The sequence below is a fragment of the Colias philodice genome, chromosome 2 (assembly GCF_061535455.1).
Source record: "Colias philodice isolate Cphi_HAF_F1 chromosome 2, ilColPhil1 Martin Lab GWU primary, whole genome shotgun sequence".
Lineage (NCBI taxonomy): Eukaryota > Metazoa > Arthropoda > Insecta > Lepidoptera > Pieridae > Colias > Colias philodice.
The window spans coordinates 4,480,454-4,493,862 of record NC_143087.1 but is presented as its reverse complement, the minus strand read 5'-3'; the positions used below and the strand labels follow the sequence as shown (position 1 = coordinate 4,493,862).

Below are 13,409 nucleotides of genomic sequence, written 5' to 3'. Positions count from 1 at the left end.
CGATGTAATGACGTTTCGCACGCTCATTGCCACTCGTCGCATCGCGGCGATAATATCGCCGTGTGGAGACGGTTCCATAGAGAGTGTATAGAAATACGTGGCACGACGATAATATCGCCGCGATTCTCTCGCTCGTGGAGTCAGCGCCTTAGGGAATTATGGATTATTCAAATTTTCCAGCGGGGCCCCTGAGCGCACCCACCAACCATAACTGCTCATATTGACTAGAGGTACTAATGAATAGCTAAGGTACCGTCCCTTATAGTAATCTGACGCGCTCGAGTAAATCCCAAAATCCCCTCTTGGGCTCCCCTACTATAAGTACAGCCGCGGAATTTCAATTTCCTTATACTAGAAAAAAATCGCTAATATAGACCAAAGACACTCTATGATATATATCTTTAGTCTCTGGTTTTGATGTAAGATTTATTTGTCTCTACAGGTCAAGAAATTGTTTTTCTTTTACGGTGTTTGGCGTAGATTTACTGAAGTGTAACTTCTAATTGAATAGTTATTTTGATTAAGTGTTTCAACGCGGTTCTAACGATGTATGATATGGATTCTGACGTCTAATATTACAGAGTGATAAGTGTTGTGTCGAATAGGACAACAAGTGACGCGCCATTGTGTACACATACGCTATATTTACGAAAGCTATAAACATTTTGCTAACGACCTTAGCAGTACAAAAACCTAAATTTTTACTCTTATTTGTGATGTACCCGCATTCCATCAGCGCGGAAGAAGACCAGAAGACGAATTTGATTCCGAGTGTTAATCTTCTCCATTCAAAAAGAAAAGGAATATTTATACACCCCTCTGCTATGTACAGAAGTAGTGCACCTTGCACAAATATTACGTTTACGACAAGAAGTTTGTGTGGGTAAAGAGAATAAACAAGAGCATTAAAGATGAAACTCTTGCAAAGTGGTCGCCTGGAGGCACTGAGTAGTGCACTGTCCATCTTGAATGGAGACAGCGCTGTGCAGGGCCGTGTAGAAAGCTACAGCTGTAAAATGGCTGGTGGTGAGAAGGCTTTCTACAAAAGGTTTACTGCAGCGGGTGAGACAACTCACAACCTTCAGGCTCTATCACCACCAGAAAGTGTTACATATAGGTTTGTTATTAAAAATTTACCTGTCTTGTATACACACAGATATTATGTATAAAGAATATTATTATTTTCCTCTTTTCAGCCGAAGCCTTTCTGGTGATGAGGAGGGAGTCCTGTGTGATACTATATCACGAAAAACCTTATTTTACTTGATTGCTACACTGAATGCTGCCTTTCCAGATTATGATTTTTCATTGGCAAAGGTAAATATTATTAAATAAGTTTCATACTATGCAATATTTTGTAAACAAATAATTTTCCAAACCTTTGCATAGAAATAATATTGAAAGACCAGAAGGAATTTGCAATATAGATTTTGAGGTATAGTGGAATTTTTGTGTTGTCTAATAAGAGCTAGTGCGCACGAGCAACTTTGTCTCTCCCATCAATTTGTATGGGGAGTTGCGTCGCTATGTGTGCGCACTTTCATACTAGCCCATAGGTGGGAGAGACAAAATAGTTGCGGAGACAAAGTAATAATATTTATATTGCACAAAAACATATAAAAGGTTTTACGTCTTTCAAATAAATAAATTAATTAAGTTTTCTTGTATATGCAGAGTTGTGAATTCAGTGCTGAGCCATCATTGACATGGGTGCAAAGTGCAGTGGACGCAGCTCTTTCTGCTGTGGGTGGACTCCGCTGGCGACAGCTGAAACCTGCCTTGTGGGCTGCTATTGACGAGGAGGTCCAGCTAGCTGACTGCAGAATATATAGCTACAATCCCGACTTAGCCAGTGACCCATTTGGAGAGCCTGGATGTTTGTGGACCTTCAATTTTTTCTTTTACAATGTGAAACTGAAAAGAATTGTTTTTTTCACTTGTAGGGCAATGAGGTAATGAAAAAGCTAATATTAATATAGTTCATAATATTATAACAAATTCAATAGAAGTATAGTTTTGAATCACTTGTTATAAAATTTTATAATTGTATGTATTTAAAATGTGTTAAGACTACCTACTATGAAATTGATCATATTATGTTACATTACATATATCAATATTTATAGTAACTTTAATTAATTATCATGTTTTTGTTTACAGCCCTGTTTGTGCTGACTCTGGTGTTGATTTTGCTATGGATGAAGATGAAGAGTATAATTAAAATTAATAAATTTTGCAGACTACCTTGTAATTTTAAAACTAAATACTTATTTTTTCATTTTATTAATAATAATTTATACTTTCTCCTTATTCTTCACATACATTTTTTTATTATTAACAACTAGGTAATAATACACAATTCATATTTATAATAATTCTACACCTTTAAATAAATGTAAATGTTTCAAAAATATTAATTGTTTATGTATATATTTAATTAAACTTTATACTTCTAAAGGTTATGCAACTACATAATGATGATAATAACAGATCTCAATTTCAAGCACAAACTCTGAATATACCTGTTAAGATTTATTTTCTTAGTTAGTCATTATTTTATAACATACAGTAAAAATTAGGTCAATTTTAAAGTCAATAGAGATGTATTTCAATTCAGTATAAACTATATTTTAGTAGCAATTAATATATTTTAGTTGATTAGTTCATTTGACAATGTAAAAGTATCTCAGACTAATAGCACTGCACTACTTTTATTACTCCTTAAAATAATTTAAACTTATGGAAAACCTTTGATAATCACAATGAATTTCTGATGTAAAATATGTATTACAGAATTTAAATTTTAAAGGGTTTGAAATTTAAACTAAATTAGTGATGTTAAAGGTGTGAAAAGTATCAGCTGTATTCAGTTGTATATTACGAGTGTTGACGTGGGGTAGACATTAGGCTTTATAAATTAACGAATTAGTAAAATATTGATGGTGTTGTGGAATGTCTCGGTAGTTCCGCCTATTGTTTCGGCGTTTTTGGCTAAAGTAGATATGTAATAGTTTTTCTTTAATAAAAATTTTGTCTGCATCAATTGTTTTATTTGTCTTCCTTCCTTTATAAATACATCTGGAAGTAGGTAAAAATGCTGTGTGGAGTTCGTTTGAAATAAAATAAATCTTTTTCAAAAAAATATAATTAAACAATCAAAATATAATATCTTTATAGAACTATACAACAGTGAAAAAGGGGCCCTTAATAAAAGAACTTACAATAGTTGATAACTAAAATCTTTTCGAAAACTATGTACATTGCGCGTTATTACTATTTACATGTCCATATAATATCTTAAAATTCTAGTTTACATAATAATATACTCTACTTGATTTAATTAGCACTGTCAGATTGTTTATACAAGTTATAAATTTAGCTGTTTTAGTCAATAATATATCTGCAACAAGGTATTATTTGAGGACTAACGTAATATATTTTTTTTTGATATATCTAGTCTACCTTCACTGAACAATAAAGGCAGATATTTGTTTTGTGAAATAAAATTATGAATAGCCTCAAATGATACATAACATATAACCCGATTACGCGAATGGTTCCCTGTGAGATTTTCCGCTCAATTTTGCAATAGATTCCAATTACATTTTAATTTGATAGTCTACAATCAATAGTTAAATGCAGAGGCCCTGAAGTAGCGTTTCTCAATTAAAGATCACCTCGATCCCACCCCAACAAATCTAAACTATTGTAAAATTTGAAACTAATGGAGATATCATCATAGACCTTAGTCCATATGATTTTGGTAAATATATATTTCTAGTAAAATTCTAATTATTTGAACATATAATGTTAGTTTAAAACTCATCTATTCATAATTGTCACAAATAAATACAAAAAAATCACTATAACAAAAGAAATGAGAATAGTACAAGTAAACCCCAATAAAATCGATATCGCCATTCGTTTCAAAGCAATCGACACAAATACTTGTCGCGCGGTGAATTAAGATCGTCTCAGAGAATAGATGATAGACAAAATTTATGTACCTAAGACAGCGAAGATATTCCTCCAGTTTCGCCGAGCGATCTATACACTCATAATATTTGTGACGTATATGAGCGTACCTTCACGGACCTTGTAGTGCTACAACTATAAAATCAAAGAGTGATTTTAGATAAATTTGCGAACATTTACCTGAAACCACTAAATCATCAGCAAACCACACACGCACGGTAAAAATTTGGGCGGATATCACTACCATAGTAAAAAGAGAGAAATACATCACGCCGTTTGTATGTACGCGGAGCGCTTGGCCACGCCCCCCATTCATGTAGGTACAACACACACACACACACAACGCCGCGCCGCTCGGTTTCCCACTCTGTTACCGGTCTCGTGAGGGCCGCGCCATTGCTGTTGTTTGTTTATACAATTACTTATCAATGTGACAAGTGACAATCCTGCGCCTCGCGAGTTTATGTACCGTGCGTTCCTAAACGCCTGGAGTTGGCCTACTTCAAGAAGCTTATATCTAATACACTGGTTTTTTATCCCTTTCACACCTAACTTAGCAAGTTGGTGTGAAAGGGATAAAAAACATACAGGCGTCATTCAACGTCATATTTTCCTGTTACAAGTTAATGGTCATAGTGCAATCTCCAGTGTATTAGATATAAGCTTCTTGGCCTACTTCTTCTCTTATTACTGTCACTACGGCGATTGGCAATATTACGTTCGTTTGTCGCTAGGTGTCTGCGGGGTGTGTGGGGTGTGCGGGGCGTGTGGCTCGGGCTCGGCGGGCGGGTCGGGCTCGCGCAGCTTGGCGCGCGGCCGCCACGCGTCCAGCAGCGCCTCCACGCGCTCCTCCGTGGGCCCCCAGCGCGCGAACCCCGCCGCGTTCTGCAGCCACACCACCACCGTGCCCCCGCCCCATCTGAAGTACACCTCGTTCCTGCCACACGAGTATAGTTGATAACTAACTATTGCACAATGCACACAGAAATAAAAATTTACAATTAATAAAGTAATGTCAAACAAATGCACACAGATTATAAAAATTTACAAATAAAGTAACTTAAAACAAATATATAATTTATTGTACCATTTACGCAAAATATAGTAAAATTGAACATATACTTGTATTTTATTTGATATTTGAGTGAAAAAGAGTTACTACTTACTTTGGAAGCACATGTTGAAAGCCATGTCGATATTCATGTTCAAATGCAGGAATGACAACCTGTAAGAGATTTTAATGATTTCTAATATTTGTAATACATAAAGTATACGTGTTGAGAGTATATATTTTTTATTGCAAAATAGAAAAGGTAACTTGTACCAATCATAAAATATGTTAAAATTTGGGTACAATAGATTAGGGCAACTGAGACAATGCGTAAAGTGGTTGAGACATTGTGGTTGGGCACTAACCTGTTTCCGCTTGAAGTGGCTGGCCTGCAGCTTGTGCAGCGCGTGCGTGCTGCGGTCGGGCCACTCGGGCAGCAGCACCACGAAGCTGAGCGGCTCGGCCGACTCCTGCAGCAGCCGCTCCATGTGCCGCAGCGCCGCCTCCAGCAGCTCCTCGCAGTACGGCGGGTGCGCCACCAGCGAGCCCGACACCGGCCGCAGCTCCAGGAACGGCCTGCAACACGAACAATCAATGTTTTTTTACATGAAATTTATCTTTTCATTAAAAATACTAAAAAATATTTTTCGTCTATACATTCACAAAAGGACGTGAAAGTGAATTTGCTACAAAACGACATGAAATAAAATATAATATTAATGTCAATACAATATCAAGTTGTTTGTTTAATTAAGCTCTGTTGATACAGATAAGTAAATTTCTAGATTTGTTGATTTTTTTATTTAACATTGACTTGGCATAATTATTTAGCAAATAAATTTAAAAATTCGCTTGCAATTATAATGTTAATAAATAATATTATCATTAAAAAAAACCAATTGAGCTCTTCTTGCAACCTCACCCCCTAGACCCAAAGTACGAGTCCGTATCAGCGAACGCAGAACAGTACTGTCTGAAGTAGCAATCCAAGGGGCTCGCGAAGCACTCGAAGGTGACCCCGAAGCAGCGCTGCAGGCACTCGAGCACGGGCACGGGCGCCGCCATCTGCGTGAGCTGCGCGTCCCCGCCCGCGCCGACCCACGCCGCGTAACGCCGCAGCAGGCACCACACGCGCGACAGGAACTGCTCGAACTTCTTGTCGTCGAAGCAGCTGTAGCGGTACAGATGCTCCTGCAATTTGAAACATTATAAGTATTATAACTACATCTTCCTACAAGTTTTTAGGTAACTGATTGAATAAAATCACTAATAGGATAAAGGAAAAGTCACTACTGTAAATCCTGGTGATATAAGTGATTTTTATTTTTATCCTGCGCCTATACTCTATAATTATGCAGATAGAACCAACGAAAGGCGGGCGGGCAAAAGAAAAAAGGTAAAACTACTTAAAAAAACTCACACTCACTCCACATTACATTGAGTTTCTTTTACTTTTATAATATTACGATTTGTACGACGACTTATAAACCAAAAAATTATTGAGTGCTTAATTAAAAATAAATATAATATTTTTTTAAGAATTCTACTAGTAGCAGACCACGCAGACCCTCAACAATAAAATAAATTTCTCAGTAAAAAAGTAAGCACCCACCAATTTTTGTAAATACGCAGCGTTCAAAACTTGTGTTTCGCCCAAATATCGCAGTAGAACTTGATCGCGATCGAGGAAGTGTTCGACGAGCGGCGGTCTTGGTGCCGGCAGCGCGAACTGCACCGGGTAGCACCACACCTTACGGAGCGCCGCTTGTTGGAGCGGTGCCGGCATCTCCTGTTTACGAGACCCGACTTATATATGACCAGAAAGTGATAATAAATATAAGCATGATTTTTGGACACTGATTAACTAGAAGTGATGAGAAATCCTATGTATTAGGAGAAAATAAGTACCAATTATAAACTAATTGTTAAAATTTAATCAATTTAATATACTATCCTACTGATATTATGATACTACAAATGTACACAATATGTACATACTATATATAAATATTTGACTACTTAGTTTTTTGATCATATAAACTGGCATAACTGCTTCTCAATGCCCTATAGCATTGTATGAAAGATTTCATTTGAAAAAAAAAAATAGGTAGAGAATGTATTGCTAAAAACCATCTGTTTAAAGTAAACATTACTATGTATTAAAATTTTTCTATCCAATAAGAATTTTTATTACACACATGAATCAATTAAAAAATTCATTCAATGTGAAACATGGTGTAGTTCAATTACACAATAATTACTTGCATATTTTTATGATAATATTATTATTGATTAATGTATTGTTTTATTTTTATGTAATAAAAAACTAAATAAAATCATACCTACATAGTCCTATAGGATACTTCAATTCTTCAAAAATCAAATAAGAATTGAGTAAATTAAGAATTCATAATTATGTTGTTTATGTTTTTTTTGAATATATATAAATTATTACCTGAATACCATTTTCTTTTAAGAGAATGCTATGTTTTTCTCTTATTTTTCTTGCATATTCAGCTGATAAATGGTATATTTTTAAACATATGCCTTCTACAGATGCCTTAGCTGTTTCTGCTAAGTGTGGTTGACATTGTCTCTGAAAAATAAACAATGGAAAATAAAAATATATTTTCATGTAGATTTGTTTTATCTCCCAATACATATCATAGCTTCTGAATTACATAGCAAAGAACAAACGCAGGAATATCCTTACTCTCAAATGTGCTAATCGATCTTGAAAGTCATCATAAGTTGCACCAACAGTTCTCCGAAGCCATTGAAATGTATCCTCTGCATTCCATTTCACAACTTTACGGCTTTCAGGAGAAGCATTTCTGGATTCTATCATCTTCTTAGCTGCCTCTGCATATCGAGACAGCTGTTTTCTTGCATCCCCGGTAAACTTTGGATGAGTTAACTTTATAGGTATATCATTCATAATTTCCTCATACATTGACCTTGAGATCTCTGGAAAGCAGTGACTGGGTAGTAATGGATCTGACCCACCCTGGTCGTTCACTTTCCTTTCCATCAACCATCTGTTAAATGAATCTTTAGGAGCATCTATACTTTCCCTAGTGTGACAGAGTTCTTGATAACATTGTCGCAATTTATTTGCTAATGTAAACCTGAAACCCTCGATTTCTGGATGAGGATGCGGGCAAATAGTAGGCGGACGTTCATATATCACAACATTTGTTGGCACTTCAATGTCCCAAGGACCAGCCAGGACAAACTTTTTGGGTGGAGGACCATTATCTTCTGAAGGTCGTCTTTTATTTGCACTTGGTGTCATGTTGCCAGCATTAGGAGGACCTGTGTGACAAATCCCTAAAGGGTCTGTTATTGGATCAAAGTCTCTTTTAACAGCTGGTAATTCCCACATAGATTCTCCTGATATTTTATTCCAAAAATATGGACGATTCTCTCTCTTAGACCAATATTTTCGCCAACCTTGTTGAATAAGATCAGGATGTAGATCTGCTGCAAGATGCGGTGCAAGAGGTGCTGGTACCCCAGGCGTTTGTGGTGTATCCCCACTTCCACTAGGTGAAGATTGTAGCTCCGGTGACGAATCACTTTGTCCTGTAGTATTTTCCCATGAAGAGGAACCAGGAACAACTTTATCCCGAACATCGTTCATAGCGGTGATATTTTTATTGGATCTTGTCGTAAATTTCTAAATCACCAATCTACTTCTTTAAAGTGAAATAAGTTTCAAAATATTAAATTAATATGAATAAATGTTAACTAATAAGTCTCCTATAAGCCTGTTATTTTTGTTGGAATACTTGGTGTTGTTACCGCCAAGATTAACAATTGCATACAATGCTTTAATATTAGTGAAACACATGATAAAATATATTTAATTAGTCTCAAAACTCATTTTATCAATTATTAAACATAAATGCACCAGAATTTTATGGAAACACAGTAAATATCGAATGTTTTACGAAAAAAATTGCTTTGCGTAGCTCCCCAAGCACTGCCATGCACAGATTAAAGAAATGAAAGCTAATCAAGTATCAACAGACGTCAACAACAAAATTAGTGTTGTGATCATTACGAAAAATTACGGTTTAAATTAAACATCACTTTTTAAAGCATTAATACAAATATTTTGAACCTTTTGAAGATGGTAGATGATGGTAGACCTGTGTGGTAAACTGAGGTAGTGAACGAATAGCAAATTAATCGAATTACGTAGCTACTAATATATGATTTATAATAAATATAAATAAAAATTTAAAATACTCGGCAATCGTAATTTTGTTTCTGTTAAAATCATCATTTTTCATTTTTGTTTTCGTATTGTATTTAATTCGTCGCACTATTTTATCCATTTTCATTATTATTTCTAAAGAATAATCAAAAGATAAAATGAAATATGTTTATTATATGTTAGCCCAGTCGTGTACAATCACACTGCAAATTGTAATTGTAATCAGTAAATTGCAAGTCGGAATCGCGACAATGCGAACACATATTACTTGTTCTGTGGCGTACACGGTACAAATATGAAAAAAAAAAAAACATTTAGTATAAAAAATTGGTCACTCCTCGCAATTAATCACCGGGGCAATCGTTCCCCTCCATTTTTTATTATTTATTGTTACCGGCAACTGAAAGATATCATCTGAAATTTTCAACTGTCTATCTATCACAGACTCGCTTGCCTATGTCAATGCCAAAATTGATTTAATGACAATTGACAGATCGAGTGACAGATGAACACTGAAAGGTGAAAACTTGAAAAGTACAAACTACAATACAATTAATTACAATAATTTAAATTTCAGGGGTAGGTACGTCACGAGTAACTGAAGAGTACCAAATAGATATTATTAAATTTACGATCCTATAATATATACCACTAATTAAAAAAATAGTGGTTAGACTAACCACTAACCCTAACCTATACAACCACTGGTTACATTATTTAACAAGTTGAAGATAACAGGGAATGTTTGCTACAGTTAATTTCTTCCATCGAGCTAATATTTTTCAAGTGGCATGGTATTATTACGTAGTATTTTTTACTTGATTCATGAATGAGTATTTTCCAGATGTAGTAATGAAAGTTTTATTAATGAGATGAAATGAGATGAAGATGAAATTGAAATATGTACTGATCAATTGATGAAAATTAATTAAAAACATAATATAAGTATATTAAAATGCAAACTTTAGAAATAAATAACATCCACAGAAGTATTTTTCAAACTCAGCCAAATTATTGTCAAATACCAGTTGTTGACTATAAAAATTTACCATATGACACCTTTTTTGAAAAATTCATGTTACCAAATGCTCCAGTTATAATTCAAAATATATGTAATGAATGGGAGTCTTCCAAACATTGGGTTGTGAATGACAAAATCAATTATGATTATTTTATGACTAACTATGGAGAATTTGAAGCTCCAATAGCAGACTGCAACCAAATTAACTTCAATGCTCAATGCAAATGTGATATGAAAATAATAGACTATATAAACTATTTAAAGAATGAAAATAAACCAAAGCTTTTGTACCTTAAGGACTGGCATTTGAAAGCAACTTTACAAAAGGAAAATCTTGCTTATAATTTTTACAAAGTCCCTACATGTTTTGCTTCTGATTGGCTAAATGAATATGCTGAAGATATGCAAGAAGATGATTTCAGATTTGTTTATATAGGTCCAAAAGATTCATGGTATGATTTGATGAACTTTTTTTAAACACTAAATACCTACAGTATATGAATTTGTATTTTTCATAATTTTAATAATTATTTTTTTAGGACACCATTACATGCAGATGTATATTCCTCATACAGCTGGTCAGTGAATGTTGTGGGTAGAAAAAAATGGGTTCTCTTTCCACCAGGAGAAGAAGAAAAACTAAAAGATACCCTTGGCAATTTGCCACTACTTTTCAACACACAAGATCATAAAAATATAAAATACTTTGAAATAATTCAAGAAAAAGGAGATGCAATATTTGTACCATCTGGATGGTACCATCAAGTTTTTAATTTACATGATACTATATCTGTAAACCATAACTTTATTAATTCATGTAATATAGAGAAAGTCTGGATGGCATTACTAAAGAATTTGGAAGATGTAGAGAAAGAAATAGCAGAATTTAAGGACAGCCCAGAATTTGTTAGTCAATGTCAAGTGATTTTAAAGTCCTTATTTGGTATGGACATGCAAATTTTTATTAATTTTATTATCTACATTGCTAAAAAACGATTAAATCAAATGCATGGTAAAAAGTTTACAGTATTTAATGATTATACATTTGGCAATAACCATATCACATTTGACTTAAAGATTCTATTAAAAATCTTAAAATACATTGATGACCATCCCTTAATTAACAATAAAATTATAAGCCAAGATTTAATATCTGAACACCATGATATAATAAAAAAAATATCTGAAATAATGAAATAAATAGATGTTTTAAAGATTAGATTTTCTTATGGCATAAACAATTCCCCTGTCTAGTAAGTTATTTATTTCTACTTTACTGTAACCAAGTTCTAATAAAACTTCCACTGTATGTTGACCATGTATTGTTTGTTGCTTTTTCCCACTTGCTTCAGCTAATGTTCTTGACAATCTAGGAGCAGGTTCTGGAGCAACCAAATTATTATGGTCTATATAGAATGAAGATCTAGAAGCATTACATTTGTGCTTATGAACTTCGTTATATTCAACAACCGGAGTAACACATGCATCTAACTCATCAAATATAGCAACCCATTCATCTTGAGTTTTAGTTAAAAATATCTCTTGGAATTTTTTCCTATTTTGTTCTTCATCACCATATTGATTATAATCATCTTCCAGTAGCTGTAAACCTTCGAGGAAATTTGAATAGAAATGAGGTTCTATAGCACCTACTGCCATAAACTTGTCATCTTTTGTTCTGTATGTATCATAGCAAGCAGCTCCTCCATCCAATATATTTTTCCCTGGCTCTTGGTTCAAGAAAGGTAAATTTCTTGATTTGAAGAGCCAATTTGCTACATAGGCAGTACCTTCTACCATGCTTGCATCTATTTGTTGTCCTTTTCCAGATTTCGTTCTTTCGAATAGAGCCATCAAAATTCCTAAAGCAGATATCATGCTTCCTCCAGCAAAGTCTGCCAGAAGATTTATAGGAGGTTTAGGTGGCTGCCCATCTTTCTGTAACATTGAGAGTACCCCTGATACTGCAACATAATTAATATCATGTCCAGGCTTATCTCTATAATAACCACCTTGACCGAATCCTGATAACCTTGTATAAATAAGGCGAGTATTTTCTTTCATAAGGGCTTCAGGACCAAGACCAAGTTTTTCTAATACTCCTGGTCTATAGGTATCAATAAGAACATCTGATGAAGCACACAGTTTCTTTACTACACTCACACCTTCTTTTGATTTTAAATTGACAGATAGCATTCTTTTCCCAGTACACATTACATCAACTGGTGATGGTTCTATCTGTAATTGGAAATTTTTAGAATTAAAATTATATAAAATTAATATTTTCTTATATACATATAGTTGCAGGTAAAGACACAAATAAATTTATATAAGACATTTCAGTTCCACAATTACTCCTGAATAAACATTTATAAACTTTCAACTGTACTCACTTTAGAAACAACTGTAACTGTTGCTCCAAAATCAGCTAAAATAGACCCACAAACAGGACCTGGGGCCAAACCAATCATTTCCACAACTTTTATGCCTCTTAAAGCCATATTTTCTGTTCCTTTTCAATACTTATTAATAAATAACAATAAGGAGGAATTAGTAAGATATAATTTGTTATTTGTGAAACTGTGACAATAATTTAAAGTTACAAAGTCCACGTAGTTTTAAATACATTAATATTCATATCAAGAAAGAAAAAAAAACAAACTTGCATTTAGTTTATATAATGGGTTATTGTCAACATTCTTTAAAATTCTTTATACTTATACCATAATAAACAAGATAAGTAATAGATTATGTTCTTAAAATAAATTATCATTAATTTATTACTTGAAACTTGAAAACTTGTTTGACTTTGTTTAAACGTTGAAAACAGGGTCTTTTCACTCAATACATTTTATGTTTGTATGAAAAATCGTCGAGGCCGTTTTGTTTCATCGTAAGTCAATAGATGGCTCTATTCTATAGGAGTGGGACGCGCTCCATTTCACGAATTACAGTAATCCCACCGTCTTACTGTTATCTATACTTTATTATATTTTTGATAAATTAATTTATTTTATTTTGCTGGTATCCTCAGTATATATTTTTTTGTGTCAACTATTATACAAATGAATAAATCATATCATAAAATTTATTACTTTCCTGGTAAAGGAACGCAATTCAATATGTCTGACCTGACAATC

General features: G+C 33.9%; 4 protein-coding genes across 5 annotated transcripts; 2 read left to right on the top strand and 2 right to left on the bottom strand.

Moving 5' to 3' along the window:
• Positions 1-405: 405 nt before the first annotated feature.
• Maf1 (repressor of RNA polymerase III transcription Maf1) lies at positions 406-3,039 on the top strand. Its single transcript, XM_089703570.1, has 4 exons — positions 406-1,117; positions 1,197-1,317; positions 1,675-1,952; positions 2,161-3,039. Exons 1-4 carry the CDS (start codon positions 912-914, stop codon positions 2,219-2,221), a joined length of 666 nt encoding a protein of 221 aa, XP_089559696.1. The 5' UTR covers positions 406-911; the 3' UTR covers positions 2,222-3,039.
• A 97-nt stretch (positions 3,040-3,136) lies between these two features.
• On the bottom strand, positions 3,137-9,039 carry Pcif1 (Phosphorylated CTD-interacting factor 1). The gene is made up of 7 exons (XM_089703479.1): positions 7,740-9,039; positions 7,482-7,622; positions 6,639-6,815; positions 5,949-6,217; positions 5,392-5,602; positions 5,142-5,200; positions 3,137-4,912 (listed from the first exon to the last, which is right to left on the bottom strand). The coding sequence occupies exons 1-7, from the start codon at positions 8,667-8,669 to the stop codon at positions 4,690-4,692; spliced, it is 2,010 nt and encodes a 669-aa protein (XP_089559605.1). The 5' UTR covers positions 8,670-9,039; the 3' UTR covers positions 3,137-4,689.
• Positions 9,040-9,726: 687 nt separating this feature from the next.
• On the top strand, positions 9,727-11,584 carry JMJD4 (jumonji domain containing 4). Of its 2 annotated transcripts, none has more exons than XM_089703323.1 (3): positions 9,727-9,827; positions 10,093-10,721; positions 10,809-11,584. In XM_089703323.1, the coding sequence occupies exons 2-3, from the start codon at positions 10,204-10,206 to the stop codon at positions 11,467-11,469; spliced, it is 1,179 nt and encodes a 392-aa protein (XP_089559449.1). In that variant the 5' UTR covers positions 9,727-9,827; positions 10,093-10,203; the 3' UTR covers positions 11,470-11,584. The 2 variants fall into 2 exon arrangements, with proteins under 2 accessions (XP_089559449.1, XP_089559458.1); XM_089703332.1 differs by having other exon boundaries at positions 9,729-9,831.
• Positions 11,283-13,098, bottom strand: Amacr (Alpha-methylacyl-CoA racemase). The gene is made up of 3 exons (XM_089703342.1): positions 13,054-13,098; positions 12,663-12,791; positions 11,283-12,507 (listed from the first exon to the last, which is right to left on the bottom strand). Exons 2-3 carry the CDS (start codon positions 12,768-12,770, stop codon positions 11,479-11,481), a joined length of 1,137 nt encoding a protein of 378 aa, XP_089559468.1. The 5' UTR covers positions 12,771-12,791; positions 13,054-13,098; the 3' UTR covers positions 11,283-11,478.
• Between the last annotated feature and the right edge of the window lie 311 nt (positions 13,099-13,409).